Here is a 20,313-nt window from a genome sequence, read left to right as displayed (position 1 = left end):
GGAAAAGCCCCTCGGGATCATCGAGTCCAACCCTCAGCCCGACTCTACAAAGTTCTCCCCTACCCCACATCCCCCCACAGCTCATCCAAACGACCCTTAAACACACCCAGGGATGGGGACTCCACCCCCTCCCTGGGCAGCCTATTCCACTCTCTGACCACTCTTTCTGGGAAACATTTTTCCCTCCTGTCCAGTCTGAACCTCCCCTGTTGCAGTTTAAAGCCGTTCCCTCTTGTTCTGTCACTAATCCCCTGTGAGAAGAGACCAGCACCAACCTCTCCACAACGTCCTTTCAGGGAGCTGTAGAGTGATGAGGTCTCCCCTCAGCCTTCTCCTCCTCACACTGAACAGTCCCAGCTCCCTCAGTTGCTCCTTTGGTTGTAAAGGTGCAGAGAAAAGAGCTGCCCTCACCTCCTCAGACAGGAACTGAACCCCCTCTGCCCGCTACTGTGCTCAGGAGCCAATCAAAGAACAAAAGGCTACGCCCTATGTGCCCAAATCTTTACGTTCTCTAGCAGTTTGTGTGGGTTTAAGTGCAGGGTGGGAGCTGCCCCTCACACCTCGACGGTGCCGTTTGTTCACAGCCTGCGCCCGCAGCCCAGCCCGGGGTGAGCGGGGTTGGGCCTGGCCCGCCGGGGCTTCGCTGCCGCAGTTCAGAAAGGCCCTTTGGGGATGGGGCAGGGCCAGCCCCCGCCTCAGCAGCCCTCCTGGGGCAGGGCGGGAGAGCCACAACCATCCCACGGCACCCAAGGGGTTCAGCTGCCCCCCAGCCGTGAGCCCCCCCCCACAGCACCCAAGGGGTTCAGCTGCCCCCCTGCCGTGAGCCCCCCTGGTCCCGGGGCGCTGGGCCCGGCTGGTGCTCAGGATACGCAGGGTCCTGACATCAACAGCGAGGGGCCGATGGAGCAGGGACCGGCCAGACCCCTCAGAGCTCCAGCGCAGATACCGGAACCATTGCGCAAGCACAAAGCCTGTAACTAACGGGGAGAAAAAATCCACCACTTCGGCTTCACTGCACTGATACAATTCTCCCTGGGTTTGTCGAACGTTACCATCGTTTCTCCCTACAAGAGAGTAATTTCAGTATCACCCCTGCCTGGTACCTCTTAACGTACTTCAACGACTAACTGGAAATTACAATCCCCATTACCGGATCAAGTTCTAGGAGCTGAGGCTACGAAGACAAGCACAGAACAAATGCTCTTCAACAAAAGCTAATTTATTTCCTACCAGACAGACTGAAGTCAGTACAGTATTGCTCTTAACATCAACGTATCCTGGGTTAAACTCAACAAAGCTCAATGCAGTGACTTGTGCCACGAAGACGTGCTTTGTTCTCCTGCCCCATAACCGGGCAGTGCTTTTGGGCGTTGCAGGGATCAAAGCAGCTACTCCGCTTCCTGCTGCATTCCCATTTGGCTTCGCTCTCACATCATCTATTGACAATTTATGTGGTGTGATCACACCTTTTGCGTATCGGGATTTCCAGAAGTAGGAAGAACAGAGACATTTAAAATATCAGGGTATCTAGGCAAGGACAGCTGAATAAATTTAATCCACACATTATAAACGCGATGCTAGAAGTGTTAAAACCCCGTATCTCCTGAGCCACATAATACCAACATTTCATATCCGTGAATAAGTTACTTCTATTCCGTACAGATTAAGATATGCAGATGAACACCAAGTATTAATAGCTGTCAAAAATGCAGAGGTAAACTAATAAGTCTAAAATATGACAACCAAATTTCAAACCAAACTAGTGAAAGGGTAACCTAAATTGCAGAACTTTGTGATACCTCTTCCAATTTTAAAGTTAAGGTGTTAAAACCAATACTCATTATTTCAGCTGCTGCACAGCTTTGTGTGTGTACGATCATCCTCTGCGCGGGTCATATTTTCATTATGTTTAAATACTTTAAAACAAAGGTTCTTTTTTTTTCCCCAAGAGCATGCCCAAATGATTTGAACGCATTGACTAAGTTGCATGGTTTCACAGCAGCAATTTTGTCATACCAGTAATTTAGTAGAACCTGGTGCATCTCCTTTCATAAACTTACATTTTAAAATCTCAAATTCATAAATATATTTCAAATATTTAATTTTACATGAATATTGGGTATTCTTAGCATTTTTTCCTCCTGTTTCCAGGTTTTAGTTTAATAAGGAAAGTATTTTTACATCACAATCTTATCTGATACTGACTGGACACTCCATTAAACTACAGTCTTCAGGAATCATTATTTTAAAACCTATTTCTTAAAGCAAATCTAAAAGAAGTTATCGGAACAGTTGTACACCAGGGTTCACCTGCAGAAGTTAAATAACATCTTGGCTGTTAAAAAATAATCAGACTAATTAATTAAGTTAACATTCACCAGTTTGGCTTTACAATATTCTGGTGCTGCCTGTCATGTTAATGGTTTAAGAAGAACCTGAGAGCCCTGAAAGCAAATTCAACTTCTTGTCAAGACACAGCTTTAAATATGAATATTAGTAGTTCAAACGTGACAAATAATTAAAAAGAATTAGTGTATCACCTCTCACACATGCACACAGTGGAGTGTATTTCTGCATGCAACTGGTATTAGTGCTTGCTTACTTCAGCCCTCTGATTTAGGATGCCGCAGCTGTTGGTATTTCCACACACTTTTTCTTCAGGTTGCACCGTCTCCCGAAGAGCTTTCTCTGGATCCAGTTTTCCAGCTAACCACTTCGGTAAGGTCATCTGGAGCGCGCACCAGAGAGTTGTACGTGCTTTACGTGTTGCTACGCTCATCTCTTTAATTGCCAAAGCAAGAGCAAGCACATCTGCAGGGAGGAAACGGCGTTTTAATCTTTATTAAAGGTCATCAGCAAGCACTGTTGGGGATTAATTCACCCAGGAAAACTTTTTAGACCCTTTTTAGTGCCTGATTTTGCGTCTGTCTCTTTGTAAGGTTGTAAAAGCTGAATCTAAGTAGTGATTTTTAGGCCCTTGTACAGAGGCAGGTATATGGAGTTTAGGTACTTATTTTGTTAAATAAGCTGAGCTGTCACCTGTTCCCAGGAGTATCTAAAGCCTTACGCTCACCTCTGGGTTTGAACGAATTCCACGTACACACACATACTACAGGCATCTCGCCCCTTCCTGTGCGAGCTCCTTGCTGAATGTTCACAGCAACCCCTGCACATCCACAAAGTGGATCCTTTGCCCATCTTGCCTAAGAAGTCGGTAAGACAGGTGAAGGAATAACTCGTTTGTGGCATTTTATTAAAGCATACAGATCACGTTCTGCAAACGTGTCAAACCCCACCGCTTTACTGTAAAGGGTAGGGTGGTGCAGGGCTCCATTTATTCAACAGCAACGACTGAATGCATAGATGATGCTTTGATTTTAACTCCAGACTATGTGTGGAGAAACAAATCCAATCCCCTCTCCTAGGCCCTGGAGTTTTCAGCCAGAACTCACACGTTCTTCTGGGGCAGGTTCCCACACTGTGTGCTGGGCTGTGCCAAGAGCACGTGTGCATCCCTGGTCAAATGCTTCCAGAATCACAGAATCACAGAATCATCTCAGTTGGAAAGGACCTTGAAGATCATCCAGTCCAACCGTTAACCCAGCACTGACAGATCCCAACTCCACCAGATCCCTCAGTGCTATGTCAACCCACCTCTTGAACCCCTCCAGGGATGGGGACTCCACCACCTCCCTGGGCAGCCCATTCCAACGCCTAACTACCTGTTCTGTAAAGAAATACTTCCTAATATCTAGTCTAAACCTTCCCTCGCACAACTTGAGGCCATTCCGTGGGGTTTGGAAGCAGCAGAAGACTTTAAGTCAAAGTCTGCTCTTCCAAGGGCCCGTGCTCAGTAAAGCACAACTGCAGTTTCATTTTATTGCAAAAAGCTGGCACCTACCTTCAAGCAATATCCTTGGAGTCACTGTTCCAGGTGAAGGCATGCCCTCCTGGTGGGACTGCGGGTGCCTCAGAAAAGGGCAGAATTTAAAGGCCTAACCTCATCCCCTCACCATCCCCTTCACCAGCTCGCCTGGCTCTCACTCCCCAGGCTGGTTTCTGTGAAACATTCCGAGACATCCCTCCTTCTGCAGGGAGTGACCACTGATTCCTCTGCCACCACCACTGCTAAAGCAGCTGGAAGGAGTGGTACAGGAAGCTATTTGGGTAACTGTGAAGAATCACCATGAAAATCCACTTGTCCAACACAAGTGTCAGCCATCCAAAGAATTTTAGAAGGTAGCGTTTGGAAGGATAACTCCAGAGAAAAAATGGACAGAATACAGAGTGGGAGGATGTGATTATTGGGTCTTGTATTTTCAAATTTCCAATTTCCACACCAAGCTCTGTGGAATCAAGAAGAGACCACAGGAACGGTGTCACCTGGAGTGCCCAGAAGAAGCTGGGAAAAAAGTGACACTCACGTAAGTGTGCATCTCAAAGCTGTAAGATATGGTTGGCATTTGGGTCACTACCCAGGGAAGAAGGGAAAATCCTGCAGTAATAAGGAAGAGTCTTTGGCTGAATGCAGGGCCTGAGAGATATTAAAAAGGTCTTTTCTCCCCTCAGAAGATGATCTGTAACATCTACATCCTTCTGAAAGATCTTGAAAACTAAATCTTGGGCAATCTCAAAGCAGAGGTATGGTCAGACAGCTCTGAAAGGCTTGATGGTTGTTCTGGGTGACAGACAGCACTCCATAAAATCCTTTTTCTGATCATTGTGATTTCTTCCAGAACTTCATTAAGTGGTCAAAAACGTTTACAAACAACCGCCAGATACCTCGTACGGTCCCACAACTTCAGAGGGTAACAGCAAAATTTTTCAGATCCACTTTGTGCATGAATACAACTGATATGAGGCAGCTCAGATCCATCTGCTTCCCACTGAAGTAAATCTGTGTGCCAACTAAAGTGGGGGGAGCTGGGAGAAAAGGCAACCGTGGCTTACGTTTGAATTTTGTTTAAATCAAAGTTCCTGGAATAGAGGACACAATAGACAGATCCTGCCTGATCAGACAGATACTTAATATCAGATCAGATGGAATAAAAAGGTGCTGTGGAAACAGGATTGGGCCAGGGAAGACCTCTTTTCAAACAAAACTAAACTATTAACACGAAGAAAGCTCTGCCAAAGAGAGGCGATGCACAGCTTCAGGCATCAAGGCTTTCCCAGACATGCAGCAAATACAGTTACTACATTCAATAATCTACTGTTTGGAAAATCGTCCCCAGTTGCCACAGCAGGCTAACACAGCCTGCAGACAGCCAGTACGGAGGATGAGGTAGACAAGGAAAGCACAACCCTTCTAGGTGGATCCCACTGCACAAAGCCCTCTTCTTCTCAAAGCAGCTGGACCAGGGAGCAGACCTCGAGGTCTGGCAGCTCTTTCCCAGAGGACTCAGTTCCAAAGAGCTCACTGGTTAAGAAGTAGCACCAAGTAAAGCCAGCACCAATTATTTTCACAGGCTTCAACACCCAAAAACCCCCCTTCATCTTAACAAGTCACAGAATCTTCAATCAAGGTAAAGAGAAACAAGAATGATGGTGAACAGGTGAAAAGACAAATTGCTATAGTGTATCTTTTGAAGTAACCTTGAGAATAACAGAACCGCATGATTGGACACGCCAAAGAAGTAAAATAATCCACCTAATTCAGCTCTGGAAAGAAAGGCAGCAAGTGAACAGAGGGCTCTCAGAGATGTAAGAAAGCTTCCAACACAAAGCAGTAGGTCAGAGCATCGCAGGCTGCAGGAATTTATTCTGACTCACATCTCAGAGAAGGGAATCTGCCAGACTGCCTGTGCACTAGTGAAAGATTAAGCTGAATATTCAGTTGGATACCATTAAGAATAAAAACATTCTGACCAATATATGTTTGTGTATCCATCCAAAATATGATTTGTATTTTATGTCACTCTATGACAGAACATGCTTGAAGAGGAAATCCATTCATAACGCAAGGCCATCTTGCTCTCTTTGCACAGATTCAGCATGGAGATACCAAGGAAGTTCTACACAGAAATACAGAGAGCGCTAGAGAGGGCATGGGAAGGGGAATATGAGGGACAGCAAAAAGAAAGAGGCAATATCTTAATATCATCTCCAATCCCAAAAAACCCCACTACCTTTTCATTACTTGCTAGTTTATTAATTGAATAAATGCACTCCAAATTGATTTAACCCATTTATCTCTAAAACCCAGTTTTAGTATCCTCTAAAAACCATCATCTAAACCCCATACGCCTTTCCCAAAGCTCTAGACACTGAAAACTGAATTAAAACTTTAACACAAAACCCCTTACACTTATTTTTTATATAGACTTGCAATATGTGTAGAATTTTTCAGCCACCTTCTAAAAATATGTAAGCATAAGTTATACCTCTGTCATCTTGGCATCTGGGAGCTCCTTGCCTCTGTTGATTTGAAGCATTTACAATTTCATCTTTTCTACGTGACTGCACTACACGAATTACCTCCAGGTGTTTATCAAGAGCAGTAGAAATGTTAGCATGAAGGGGAGAACTGCGAAGGCGCTCCATTTTTCCCAGTAAAGTCACAACCTAATGAACATTTTACATGTTACAGGAGTTCAAACTATACTCATCTAGACTTACATGAAAATTAACTAGATTAGGAAGAACAGGTTAATGATAACCATTATTTTCTTTTAAGAACAGTTCATAAAGCTATAGTTGAAGTAGTTCTAAATTCTTACCTAGGGTTTCTTCTTCTCCAAAGCTGAAGTTCTGGAATAGCTGGGTGTGCACAGCGCAACAGCAAAGCTAAAATACCCAAGTATCAGGACGCAGCTTACTAGTTAATAAGAGATATATACAACTTTGAGACAACCAGGTAACAGGAGGGGGTTCCATGACAATGTGCATTCCTGTGGTCCTCCCTTCCATCAGCACTGCTGCACTTATCTGGGTGAAAACCAATCCCACAAAGACTGGCCAGTTTTCACCCAGATGATCTCCCTGTGCTGTGCCAGCACAAAGCAACGGGCAGCGTGGGATTGGCTAAAGCTGCTGTGGAACCACACGCGCAGGCTGACTTTCAGGACGGATACTCAACACTGAAGGACCTCGTTCAGAGAATATTGAGCACAAACATTCAGAATAATTCAGTTTTGTTTAGTTAATTGAAAAGTTGCACCTTCATCTTACAACAGTCATGTCGCTATGAATTTCTCCTCGGTGAGCGATTCCTCAATCCATGGTTCACAGACCACTGAAGAACCTGGTTACTGGTCCGCAGGAAGAGATAAAACTAAATATTCCAAATTCATAATGTTCATTGGGCAGTGGCTACACTTGATGACCTATAAAGAAGCCTGATGATTAATGACCATCCACAGATAAAAGTAAGAAACAGCGGGCACAGTGCAAAGTTCTTGATGTTTTCTTGCAACAGAACAACAGTAGGCTTCCCTAGGAAAAGGACTGGCATGGAGGTTTTAAAATGTAAGAAAGGGTGGCTAACAAAGGCCTTTGAACCAAGACGATTTGCCCAATCTGCCCCAAGTATCCTCAGAGCAGGCTGTTGGCCAAGACAGTTATTTTGGTAGCAGCATCCACACCAGCAGAACAAGCAGCCGCCCCTTGCCAAGGGCCCAGGAGAGCATTCAGGAAGGAGCACGCTCTGCCTCAGATCCGGCAAAAGCCTGAGGAGGGAGGGGGAATGTAGGAATAAACTGCACAAGTTCCTGTGACAGCAGCAACAACCAATAAACACAAAAGTGACATTTGTAAGGAAGCTGAGAGTTTAAAAAAAAGTGAAGGAAGAACTTCACATGAACAACTAAGGAATCAATCCCTAGGAAACTAAAGTAGGTAAGATTGTTTGAAAATCACTAGAATTGTTTCTGAAGATAAAGCCAGATTTTAGGGAATGCTGTAGTAGGATCATGTAAGCAAGTGAAACAAAGTAGATGAACCTGACAGTCATTATTTCCCAGTCTTAGTAGTATGTCCACATCCACAAAAGGACTTTAGTTCTGAAGACCTGGTTTTCAGGTACCACAACCTCATCCAGTGGGATCCCCGGCTGAGAGTTAGTTAAATGCCTGCGTTCCTTACACTGAGCCTGGGAGAAGTGCCAGGTGTCTAAAAGCAAAATCCACAAAAGTCAGCAAAGCTGGGCTGCCCCAGCAACCCACTGGGAACCACGGATGGCTCAAAGCTCACCTTCCCATCCCCTCAGGCTTTTCAGAAGTTCACCCTGCACTCCCAAGAGACGCCTGCTTCCACTCATGACTCAGGGGCATTACCTAAACCTGCCCTTCTCTTGCAAAGCACAACTGATGCCTTTTGACTGTCACAGGGCTTGCTGAGTAGTTCGGATCCTTCACTGGGAAAAGCAGGAACCATCACCTGAGGCTGAGTGCTGGAGCGCAGGGTCCCAGCCAAACAGCCAGCAGAGCCGCGGGCCCCGCAGCCTAGAAGTGAGGACACATCAGGGGTAAGAGCTGACGTTTCAGGCCCAGGTTTGATGACTGTTCTTCACAAAACACTGTGTTTGGAGCAGGAACTATAAAGCTTTCTTCTGCCCATAGGTACCCTCAACTACTGCAAGTAAGTGACTGTTTGCTCTCTCTGGCAGAAATCACTATTGGTGCAGAATAGAAGAGCTTCAACAGGACGAGCTGAACGTCCAGGCCCAGCGTGGGGTGACTGCGGCATTCTCCAGTTACAACACAGCTGTGCACCTTCTATCTCTCCAGACACAAGGCAGACGAGATACAGTCTGCAGGGAGGAGATCCTGGTTTAAAGTTTGTTCTTTGACTATTAAGTGTTTTAATAGCTACTGATGACATAGTGAAGGAAGCTACTGTCACCTCTCCATCAGCTATGCTTTGTTCTGGAACTGAAAGCAACTGCAAGTGGAAGTCTCAAACAAGAAAACCAACGTGCGTGAACACCAAGAGGATTTAACTAGATGCTCCACATTACGAAGAGTTAATCCCAAGATTCATCCAGCTCAACTTCCACTTGAACCTTTGCACCAGTGTTTCTCTTTGGCGGTCACTAAGCTTTTTGATGTTAGAATCCAGATCCAACAGCCCCACTGTGCTTTTGAGCATCCTTAAAACTACTTTTCCGTGACTGCCTAGCAAGTGTCTGAGGTTCTGTACCCTAAAGTTTAGCTCAAATGGCTAAAAGGATTAAGTCCTTTTTTAGATGCAGTTTTAAAGTACTAGGACAAGGACAGGCAAGCCTTTTGAAAGTGGAAACTTCCCAAGACGACTATTCTGGAGTTCAGAGAACAGTAGTTTTAAAAGTGTACACTAAGCCCATCAACACATCTTTCACTATGCTCTCTACTCAGCTGTATGAACAAAACCAGGCAGTTGCACAAGATGGATTTCAGCAGGCACTAAGCAGACGTGGCTCCACGGCTTATTTCACCTGGGCTAGACCGGTAGGAAAGACTGCTTCTCCCCCCCACTGCCGTGGGAGCCGCTGAGCTCAGCAGCACTGGCTGCTCCAAGAACCAGCATTTCTCACAACAGCTGCTGCCTTTAGTCCCACACCCCCTCACCGGGGCAGGCTTCGGCTCGGCACTTTCGGCCCACACTTCTCCTCCTGCAGCAGGAGCATCCTGGCTCGGGCCCCTCAGCCTCCGAAGAGCCAGATCAGACCCTCGCTATTCCGCTGGCAGCTCAGATCAGCTCTGCCTGTGCTCGCCTCCTCCCTCTAGTCTCCCTTGCAGAGTTCTGCGCAGGCTGCCGCCTCACAAAGTAGCACGATACTGCACACTGGCACCATCGTTTGGCCACAGAGCTACAGGCAGCTCAAAAGACACCAGTCACACTTGTCCTACAGGTTATGGCTGTTTGGTTTAAGCAGCAAACTAGTAACGTAGAAATTCAGGCTGAAGTTGCATCAAATAACCATTCAGCATTAAAAAAATACAAGACTCTCAAGCAAATATGTATCAAAGTCTTACAAACATTAAACAAACTTGCTTTTTTTCCCCACAAATACCTCCTCTAATGCAGCGTCTACAATGACTACTTCTCTGCTGAGCTGCTCGAAACAGCTCAAAATGCAGGCACATCTAGAGCTGTGCGAGCAGTTCGGCTAGATGACTGGATTCAGGCATCTCACGCACACTCTTGTACTAGAAACCACATTCCTCCTGGCACGTACGGATGTAAACGTGAGCCTCAGCGCTCAGCGGGTTCCCTGGTAACAGCAGCAGTGAACCTGGAGCGGTAGAATCCTAGCAGGGACTGCTGAAATACTACTCCTTGCACAACATTTAAGCACAAAGCTATTTTGGTAAAAGCTCCTCTGATCATCTTGCATATCTTACCCTATACTCTAAGTTCTGTCTGATAAATTCAATAGATTTTTTTTTTTAGTCCTACAACTCACTCTGGCTTGTTCACGTAGCTGATCCACAATTAAGCGATCAACTCTTGATGGGTTTGATGCCAGCCTTGGAATTGGAGTGTTGTTAGCGCTGGAAACCTTTTTCCCTTGGAAATTCTTAGCAAGAGCCGATTCAGTCTGCAGGAAAACAAAAGAATAACTCAGTAAGAATGCAAGCTGCAAAGTGTGCTTTATTACAGGATCAAGAAAAAATATCAGATATACAATTTCTTTCCCTTAGGATTTTGTATTTTTTTTAAAGCAGATAATGAGGATTCAGGCATTTAGGATTTAACCATTTGGTAAGACAAAACAACTGCTTTACTCAAAGCAGTTCAACTCAAGTAATTATGCCAACATAATGTGTTTCAGAAGTGCTATGTCTTCACACACTCTGACTACAGCCTGTACTAATTCTGCCTGTAAATAAAATGGAGGCAAGTCAGAATTACAAGGCAAGAAAGAATGAGCAAACAGATTTGGACCTCACCCATAAAATTAAAGTAAAATTGTTTAAGTCATCAATTAATCTAAATTTTGCCAAACTACAGAAACTACAGATTTTTTTGTTTCGTTTTGTTAAAATGAAATCATATTTTATTTTGCCATCAGAAAATTACTTTGAAACCTGACTTCAAGATTTCAAATTTCTATCCCTCTCACCCCATTGTTATGTCTGGATCACCTGTAACAATACATAGCTAGCTAAATCTGTTTTAAAATTGTGTTTCTTAGATTGCTTTGTGGTTGTTCACATAAAGCTGCAGACTAATTTTTCTCCCCCTCCTCCCCCCCCCCCCCCCCAACTTTTCAGCATGTGTCAACTCTCTCTTTTGCACTTTTCTGTGAAGCCTGGACACCAGCCTCCCCTCCTCAAACCATGCTCATTCTCCCCCTAATCCCGTGATTCAAAGCAACAACCAGTTTTCGTCAGGAAGCACTTTGGCAAAAAACCCATGTTAATCCCCTCACAGTTCAGTTTCTTTCGGTGGAGCTTCCAGGGAGAAGCTGTCAGCCAAAAGGCCCGGCCCCACGATTCCCAGGTAACATTTGGCCAACTTCCCTCTCAGGAAGTTACAGCTCCAGATCGTTTTTTGAATTTCAATACCAGCTAAACCGGTGAAATTAAAACAGTTTTTACATTCAACAAGGGGAGCCTGAAGCACTTCCGCTGATGACCAAAATGGCAGGTGCTTTGAGTAGGGCTTTATGCAGAACTACCTGAATCTTTCAGTGTTTTAATATTAGACTTTCCTCGGCCTCTGTTTCTGGGGAAAAAAAAAGAGCCCATTCATCTTTGGTTTAAAACTTCAGGGAAACAGGAGGTGAGAAGAACTCATTTAACAACTAAAAGCATAGGACCTAAGAATTTTAATTAATTCTTAAAAGGATTAAAGTTTAGTCCCAATTCAACATATAATTAATGGATTTGCTTTCAAAGTTTCCAGAGGCATTGTATTTATTGTGTTAAAAAAAAAAAAGGAACATGGTTTTGTCAGTCATACAACACACCTTCCCCAACCCCAACCCAGAGACTGCAAAAGTCACCGAATTCCTGCTTTAAGTGCAACATTCAATACAACATTCATTATGCTCCCAACCAGGCTACAAACCTTCAAAACTTGTTTTCAGTCCAAATACACAGGGAAGCAAACTCTTTTAACTTTGAAGTCCCATTAAGCATTTCAACTCATAACTACCTGGCCTGAGTAGTATGAGATCTAAATCAAATCAGTGATATGGCATATTATTTTTATTTTTTTACCTTCTTTCTTTCTTTCTCCAAAGCTCTCCACTGTTCATAACATTCTTCCAGCCTAACATGAAGTTCGCTGGCAGGCCCACTATGGGTTTTAACTCGCTTCTGAAATCCAAATGCTGGTACAAAACTAGAAAAAGCACTGTCACCATATATCTTATCATTAAAATAAGGGTAGAAGCGTTTCAAATCATCGTGGGAGAACAAGTTGTGAGGCTCCATTGGGGGGACAATGGAATGGCCAACAAGGCGACCTGATCTCAAGGGGAATGCACTTGAACCCAGCTGCTTATTGGGTCTAAAATCACCCATCATGCAACTGTTGGAAAAGCTTGGAGCCTGCAGGCGAGTCACGGGATTGACGGTGTTATTGTCTCTGTTTCCCTGCCTGAGATTAAACTGACCCTGAGACTCCATTAAATCTTGGTACATGTTCTGCAGCAACTCCTCTGCATATATTTGTCCTTCCAGATCATAATGTTGACTCTGTGGCTTCAAGTGGAAATGGTGTTTGTTCATATTTTCAATGATCCCAAACTGCTGAGCTGAATAATTGTCACAGAATCTGTTTGGCTGCTTTAATTTCTTTTCACTTAAATACTCAATGAGATTTTCTTCTCCATTCCTAAGTAGTGCCTCCATGCAAGCAGCACTCCGAGCTCGTTCTGCAGTGTTATAACCAAAATCAAGACTTGAAAAAAATGAAGGATTATCTTGACAGTACTTGTGAAATAAATTACTATTTAAAGGGAAATTTGAAGATGGTACCTGAAAAAAATCATTAAAATGACTAGAACTTTTTGGAAAAGCAGGTAAATGATTATTCACTTTCAACAAAGGACTTGGATTCTGAAATGGGACAGAAGCAGTGGCTTTAGTTTGAACATTCATCCAAGCTGGCCTCACATTAGCACCTGCTGAAGGGTTTGCTGTGTTTGGTAACAGTGGAAGTGACTTACAGAATTCAGAATTCTGAAGATCAGACTTGGAAAACTGCTGCTTTTCTACACCATTTGCACAGTCACTATTCCCTGGACAAGCTGCAGAAGACTTTAGTCCATATTCAAATTTTTGCCCCAAATCAGTGCAGAACGAAGCTTCATTTGCAAATTGTTTTTCTGATAGAAATTCTACAGCCTTGGGAAATGTAAAGTTTTGCTGATCTGAAATTCTATCTTCTATTTTCTTCTGAGTCCCTGATTTAACTTGAAATAATCTACTATAGGGTTCTGCGTCCAGAGGTGGTGCCTCAGTGGTTCCATTTACTAACTTATTTTCTTGGAGGTTACAGTTGGTACTCTTGTTAGGCTTTGCTTTACTAGCATGAGAATATTCAGTGTATCTACTATAATCTGGGTTTTCATTATATCTGTGAAACTGTGGAAGAAACGTTTCTGCCCGCTTTTGGTGCCACTGCGTGTCTGCTCCTTTGAGACACGCCTTCTCCCTTCTGTAAGCATAAGCATCGGCTCCCCAGTCTTTGAATACTTCTGAATGCCCAACTTGGGGTGTAAAGGTGTTTTTTATGTATGGATAGTTCTGATATACAGGTGTTGTCTTAATATTCTCATTAGTCTGAATGTTGTAACAGTTGCCGTGATCGTTCCTAGAAGGGTATAAGCACTGCTCTTCAAGGTCTATGTCAGTAAACCCACAATAACATTCATCTACTTTTTGCTGTGATGCAAAATTACCACTTTGCAAGTACTGTTTTTCGGCAGCAGATACAGGTTCACTGCTATAAAAACCCTGTTGTGATACAGCTCCAACAACTGGTCTTTTAGTTTCTGGCAACAGGTCATGCTGGTCTATGATTCTGGCTGCATTCATGGGCCATACTGACTTCAAGCTGGAAGTGCAGCTCCTTGGAAAACAAGAAACACATGGTTAGATTCTTCTCTTGGTGCTCCTCTTCCATTCCCAAATGCAGAAAAAGGTTTAAGAACCCCATTCTTCCCTAATCATTTCTCTCGATTGATTCAAAGATGTCTTAGTCCAACTTCTACCCACTACTGCATCTCCTTAACTAGATGAGAAAACAGATTCTGTCTTGTCTAAACCCACCCATATACCTTAGGAGCTACGCACAGTGCCTTCAAGCTGCAAGCGATATGCACATACCAAGTTATGGTCAGTCGATCCTGTCAAGAGATTTACTATCCACCACCACCAAAATACTCCTGGCTAAGTAACAAGTTAAGATAACCATACTGCCAAAACTACCCACAACCTTTCAAAGCCACATCCTAGCACTCCAGACAAAACGCTTCTCTGTATCATCCTGCTTCAGAATCGCCTGTGTTTTACACTGCTTCCTGAAGGTACATCAAGAAAAAGCATCTCAGCACACTTCCTTTCCTTTCACTAATTACCATGAATTAACACAGGACAATCGGTCACCGACTGTCAAGGAAAACTGTAATCAGACTAAGTAAGCAATGGAATTGTGCCTGGAAGTCATTACAGTCACTGCCAAGTTTGGCAGCACTGAAAACAGAAATCCAACCTTCACTGTCTGAAGCAAAGGAATTAGTAAACTCTCTCTTGATCAAAACTCTCTCTAAAGTTTTCCCTCACTTCAAGCACAGAACTCAGCACACATGTGGAAATCAGTGGAATTGTTTAGGAAGACGGAAAGGAAGAGTGCTGCCTGGCTTGGGAACCTTGGGAACTGGGTTCCCTGTCTCATCCCTCAGACCTAGAATACTTGGATTCGAGCAAAAGACAGTGAACTCTCAAGGTGTCTCGGGGATCCTTCTGTGACAAGTTATGATGACTATCTAACAGTTTCTTCTGGTGCTAGAATATAGGCATAATAAATCTGACATTTAGATATGTAAATATTGCTTAGGTGGCACTCACATCAAGAAACATTAATTTTGCATGAATTCTTCTCTCCTGCCAGTTCAGGAAAGTGTGAAAGAGTATGATTTCGTGTTTTGTATATTCTTTCTGTGAATTGAAATTAATTACGAAAGAAACCTAAAGTCTGAATTCAATCTTGATCTAAAAAAACCCCAGGCCAAGGCATATATTAAAGGAGATTTATTTTAATACACCATTTCCACAATGCTTGTTAAGGACTAATTTAAAAAATGCCAATTAAAAAGTTTTGCAAATACCAGAAAGCCAGAAGCTACCATGTAATTTGAGTACCTAGAGAAAAGCTTTCAAGTATCAGAAGCAAAATATTAGAAGAGTAGGGGGAAGGAAGGGAAAGCATAAAGAGCACAAGGACTTGCCAGCAGCAGATGCAAAGGAAGATGACTAACAGAACACAGACACTGAGATGGGTGAGGGAAGTCTTTGTCAGAGGAAGAGAACGCCAGCAGTGCCTGCATGGCAACACACTCACCCCTCAGCACAATATGGCTGCGATTTATCTTGTTCTTCCAAGATGTTAGACACCAGTCCATATAAATCTGTTTCACTGCCATAATCATTCTGTTCAGGCTGAATCCTGAAAATGGATTGCATATTAGTTAAAACAATCACTTCACTCAAAATATTTTGTTAAGTTAAGCAAAAAAATATAATCCATCTCCTCCAACACACACATTCTCTGTCAAAGACGACTACCTGGATTTCATATTAATCTGAGAAGCAGCAGGCTGCTTAGTATCATCTCCATACGTAGACCATGGTGTATATAAAAGGGAACAGTCCACAGGTGCAGAGTAGTCTGATGTTGAAAGGGCAGAACTGTAGGTCTGAGACAGCTCTACATTTTCTTCATTCTGCATTTTATGTACAATAAAAGCAGTGATTTTAATATTAAACACATCAAACTGTCATTTCATCATTCTACATGGTTGTAACTGAGTTCCCCCTCAGAGTAACCAGAGCACGAGAAGCAAGCAAGCCACATACTTTTGACGTGATGCTACAGGTAACTTCTGCTGGCGACTACTGCCCAGTGCACTGGAATAAAAATTTCAGGCCACGTTAGCCTAAAACATCTGCACTAGTTTGTAACAGATGATCACCGACAGGAGTCAGGAGACATCCCCTTCCTCCCAATCATTACAGGTTATTTAAGCTACTGACTTACAACCAATTATTTTCCAGACAAAAGGCCTTCTACCCAGTTTAAGTGAAAAGGAGCCATTGCTTGTTTGGTTTACACACTATATGCTTTCTCAGCTTTTAGTAAATGAAAAAATTAACGGTGTTTTCACAAGGTTGAATGTTAAAGATACATGATGTGCTCCTTTATGGAGCAAAGTCATCCAGCAGCTACAGAAAGCAACACACAAAACCAGGTTTTATTCCCAGTAAGGCTTTCTGCCTAACTATGGACAGGTGTCTCTACTTCACGTCTCAGTTCCCCATGTCTGTAAAATACTTCTGTAAGCAAAAAAAGATGCCCAGCTGCTGGACTGAAGGACACGGAAGAACAAAGCCACACAAGTCTTGGATAGAGCAAGTAACAGGTCTGTTCTTGAAGGTATTGGGAATGAGTTTTCATTCGAGTCTTTTACCTCGGTGACAGTTTATGGCTACGAAAGGCAAAAATGAAAAGAGATACCTGATGTACTAAACTGACATGGCATTTTCTACTGGTCAGACTAAGAACCCCCTGCTCAACGGGCGGGTGTATGTGAATGTTTGGACTCTGTCTGTGGTATGCCATAGAAATACCCAAGCTTCTCCTTCTTACCGACTTTGCAGTTTTCCTAAAAATAGTCATTTGCTCCTTGCTTTGTCTACAATTGTTTATGCTAACAGAAGAACAAAGAACACAATGAAATACTATTTTACTAAGTACCACATATTGCTTCACCTGCAACTGTATTAAAAAAAGCCACTATCCTTTCTGATGAACATGAATATGATGGAGATTTATTATGAATAAATCAAACATGGTGATTTATGTTCACCACTATAAGCAACTGTATTAGAAATATTTTTTGACCATTTTGTTTACAAGCAACCCAAACTCTTACAGATATAAAAAATTCATTTATAATCAACTGAACCTGTGATTTGTAGCAACCATACAGTGAGCCAGAGCCTGTCATTATGCTACTGAATACGTCTGTCAGCCTCCCGCCGGCTTCTGCGCTACTCCAGCAGCGACTGCCACCTCTGAATGCAACTTTAGGCTATACAAGACAAGGAAAAAAGAGCCATCAAAGGACATAATTACACATAGACCTGAGAGTTGTAGATTTTATACCAACATTAACTTCTTTAGCACTTTAATTTACCTGTGGATTCTCTCCATCTGAGTTTTCAAGGAACTAGTTGTACATACTGATGTTAGAACACTTTCACATTTACCCTTAGAGAAAACCTTAACCCAACAAAGCACACAAGAAATTCACCTGTTGTTTACAGACGGAGGAGTGCAGATTAAGAGGAAACCTGCATTCTCTCCATGTACATTAGCTGAGCTTCTGAAGGGCTGAACCACCACAGAACAGCAGCTGCAGGAGAATTATCATCCCTCTCACCATTTAGCCTTCTGTGCATCACTACACACCCCTTGTCTTTTCATCACTGTTTCTATTATATCATTTACATTACATGAATGCATGTATGTGCATTTTCAGGTCTCAGGAGCTAGAATTTTGCTGTAATACACACCCTGGGAGCTACGGTGGAAATCTGTCCCATTCTGTAACTATGGGAGAAACAACTTCCACCTCAAAACCACCCCTCTCCCCATCATCAACCTGGAAGTGCTCAGAAATGGCTGGCCAGTAGGAACAAGGACTGAAAACAAAACGTTAGGCGCCTTCCCTTTCTCAGGTGAGGTACACAAGGAAATTTATAGTTAAAATAAAACTGACTAGCTAAAACCCCTTTAGCTCACAAATAAAAAACCCGAAGCTATTTGCATAATATTTAAAATATTACCATAGCTGCTCATTTGAAACATTTATTACATTCAGAAAAAGTTCAAGTTTCACAGGACTAGCGTTCCGAAAGCTTTCTGAATGAGCACTCCTCTCTAAAAGAAATGTTCTGTATCTGATGAAAACAGACTCCACATCTAACGTACACAGCGTGATCTTCCTTCTAGTTTACGCCACAGTTACACCAATGTATTAACACGCTGTTTTTCTAAGACACATTTGACAAATATGTGTACAAGCAAAGTCAGAATTGGTGTGGAGCACAGCTCCACTGCTTATACTAATTACAGCACGCTTTCTCTGTAGTTGTCTCCCTGTTCAGTAAGGACACCTAGCACTTACACGATTTGTGAGCTCAACAAATAAACAAATGCACAGGTACAGTGAGCTGGTACAAATCTGTGACACCCCCCACACCCCCCAAAACACAGATGCTCATATTTTTCCCAAATGGAACTTTTTCAGGACACTGAAAAGGGTTTTCCTGACACCTTCGAGCTCAGTTTCACATCACCCGTTACCACAGGCCAGGCCCAGGTCCAGACGGCCCCACACAGGCGGGCGCTGCCGCACTGAGAAGCCCGAGCCCGGGACAGCTCCAACCGACCGCTGGGCTTCTGACAGGACGAACTGCACCGCCCAGCCTCTCCCCAGCCCGTGGCGCGGCCCCGTCCCTCACCTCCATGGGCAACCCCCGGGTCGGCGGCGGCTACCGGCAGCGAGCGCGGCCGCGCCACCCGCGCGCGGCCATGGCGGGGCGCCTGAGGCGACAGGCGGCCGTTAGCCTCGCGCCGGGCCAACCGCCGGCCCGCCCCGCGCGCTGCGGGGATTGGCCAAGCCCGGAGCCCTCCGGCCAATGAGGAGCCGAGCAGCTGCCTCGAGCCTCCCCGCGCCGCGTGACTCTCGCCCTTCTCCACGCGGTTATTAAACTCCGGGGGCGCCCGCCCGGAGCACGGTAACAGAGCTCTATCGCGATTGGCCCCTGTCCGCAATACCCAGCCAATGAAAAATCACCTCGCTCGCCCCTCCCGCCAATGAGGGGCCGCGGAGCTGTTGTTCACCGGGAGACAGCGCCGCCGACCTCGGAGCTGCCTCGGCCCTTCCCACCGCAACCCCAGACCGGGACCGGGACCGCCCCGATAGGCCCCTCCGCGCCGAGCGCTGCCCCGGCACCTCCCCTGAGAGCGGCCCAGCTGCCGCGGGCCAGGCGCCGACCCGGCTGCTGTGTCAGGGCAGGGCCTGAGGCAGCCCTGGGCGCTGCCACCCCCTCAGGCTCTATCACCCCCACAGGCCCTGCCACCCCCGGCCCTGCCAGCGAGGCTGCCCTCAGCTGCTGCCACCCCTGCTCTGCTCTAGGACAGTCCTGCCCAGGACCAAACTGCCCCCACGACTCCGCAGTCCTGTGCATCACCCACGGGAGAAAGGGGAAACCTCCATGACCTGTCACCGGTGACAGCAATACCCAGCCTTGCGCTGTGGCTCCCAGCCTGCCGGGCTGAGACGCTGCTGGGGAGTCAACGGCTGAGGGTGCACCAGAGCCCCAGAGCTGCTGGGTTGGAAGGAGAAACCACAGGAGACCCAACGGAAGAGGGAGCCCAGTTCAAGCAGCAGGTCACTAGGTTGGCAGCCTTTGTTTCATCCTCATCGTTGCTGCTGGTTTAGATACTCTGCCAAGCGTATGAGTATCAGTGTTTTGACTAAAAAGGGCTAAGCAAAACCTAAAGGCCCTGAAACCAAACCACACTCCTGTTTTCATTTCTCATGCTATTTTGCTTTTCAGTTACCAAGCTATTTTGGTTTTCACTTCTCAAGCTATTTTTACAGAATCTAGGGACGTCATTTTTGCTGCCATCTCTATTTGGGCGGATAAAGGCAGCACAGAGATAACTTCATGGCGATAGAGGCATACATTTCTTTTTATTTACATCTCTTTTATTTCCCAGCACTAGCTAGCCTCCAGCCTTCTTACTCCCTTCAGCATGCTACCAGCCAGCAGGTTCACAGGGAGGTCAGTGGGCTGAGCCTGGGGGGCTGGATCCTGCCCAGTTTGCTGTCTAAACCCACCCGGGGAGCGGGGCTGTCCTGCCCACCCCGGGGTTCAGGGCGCAGATGTTGTGTCCGCTGGAAGCTGAAGCTTTCACTCCGGGAGATCACAGGTGCGCAGAGGGGTCAGCAGTGACAGTCTGGGCTCCACAGTGTGCGCTGTCCCCTGCTTCACCCCTCGCTCCCTGTCCCCGGGAGAGGCTGGCTGTGGGGCAGAGCTCTGGGACATGCCCCAGCGCTGCCCAAAGCTCCTGGAGGTGCAGTCCTGC

The 20,313-nt window shown here is 45.0% G+C and overlaps 1 protein-coding gene across 1 annotated transcript; it reads right to left on the bottom strand.

Annotated features, from left to right (window-relative positions):
• Positions 1 to 2,585: 2,585 nt before the first annotated feature.
• On the bottom strand, positions 2,586 to 19,894 carry MEIOC (meiosis specific with coiled-coil domain). The gene is made up of 11 exons (XM_074849660.1): positions 19,890 to 19,894; positions 19,464 to 19,550; positions 19,175 to 19,401; positions 18,523 to 18,983; positions 17,120 to 17,245; positions 15,720 to 15,877; positions 15,496 to 15,600; positions 12,147 to 14,004; positions 10,385 to 10,519; positions 6,384 to 6,564; positions 2,586 to 2,811 (listed from the first exon to the last, which is right to left on the bottom strand). The coding sequence occupies exons 1-11, from the start codon at positions 19,892 to 19,894 to the stop codon at positions 2,588 to 2,590; spliced, it is 3,567 nt and encodes a 1,188-aa protein (XP_074705761.1). The 3' UTR covers positions 2,586 to 2,587.
• Between the last annotated feature and the right edge of the window lie 419 nt (positions 19,895 to 20,313).

The sequence above is a fragment of the Strix aluco genome, chromosome 24 (genome assembly GCF_031877795.1).
Source record: "Strix aluco isolate bStrAlu1 chromosome 24, bStrAlu1.hap1, whole genome shotgun sequence".
Lineage (NCBI taxonomy): Eukaryota > Metazoa > Chordata > Aves > Strigiformes > Strigidae > Strix > Strix aluco.
This window is presented reverse-complemented; position numbering and strand designations above follow the sequence as displayed.

What these genes read in the sequence shown, in the direction of transcription:
- MEIOC (XM_074849660.1), bottom strand. An exon ending in CTGGGCCGCTCTCAGGGGAG is followed by an intron (nt 18,984 to 19,174) that starts GTGCCGGGGCAG and finishes TATTGCGGACAG; the next exon opens with GGGCCAATCGCGATAGAGCT. An exon ending in CAGATTAATATGAAATCCAG is followed by an intron (nt 15,601 to 15,719) that starts GTAGTCGTCTTT and finishes ATCCATTTTCAG; the next exon opens with GATTCAGCCTGAACAGAATG.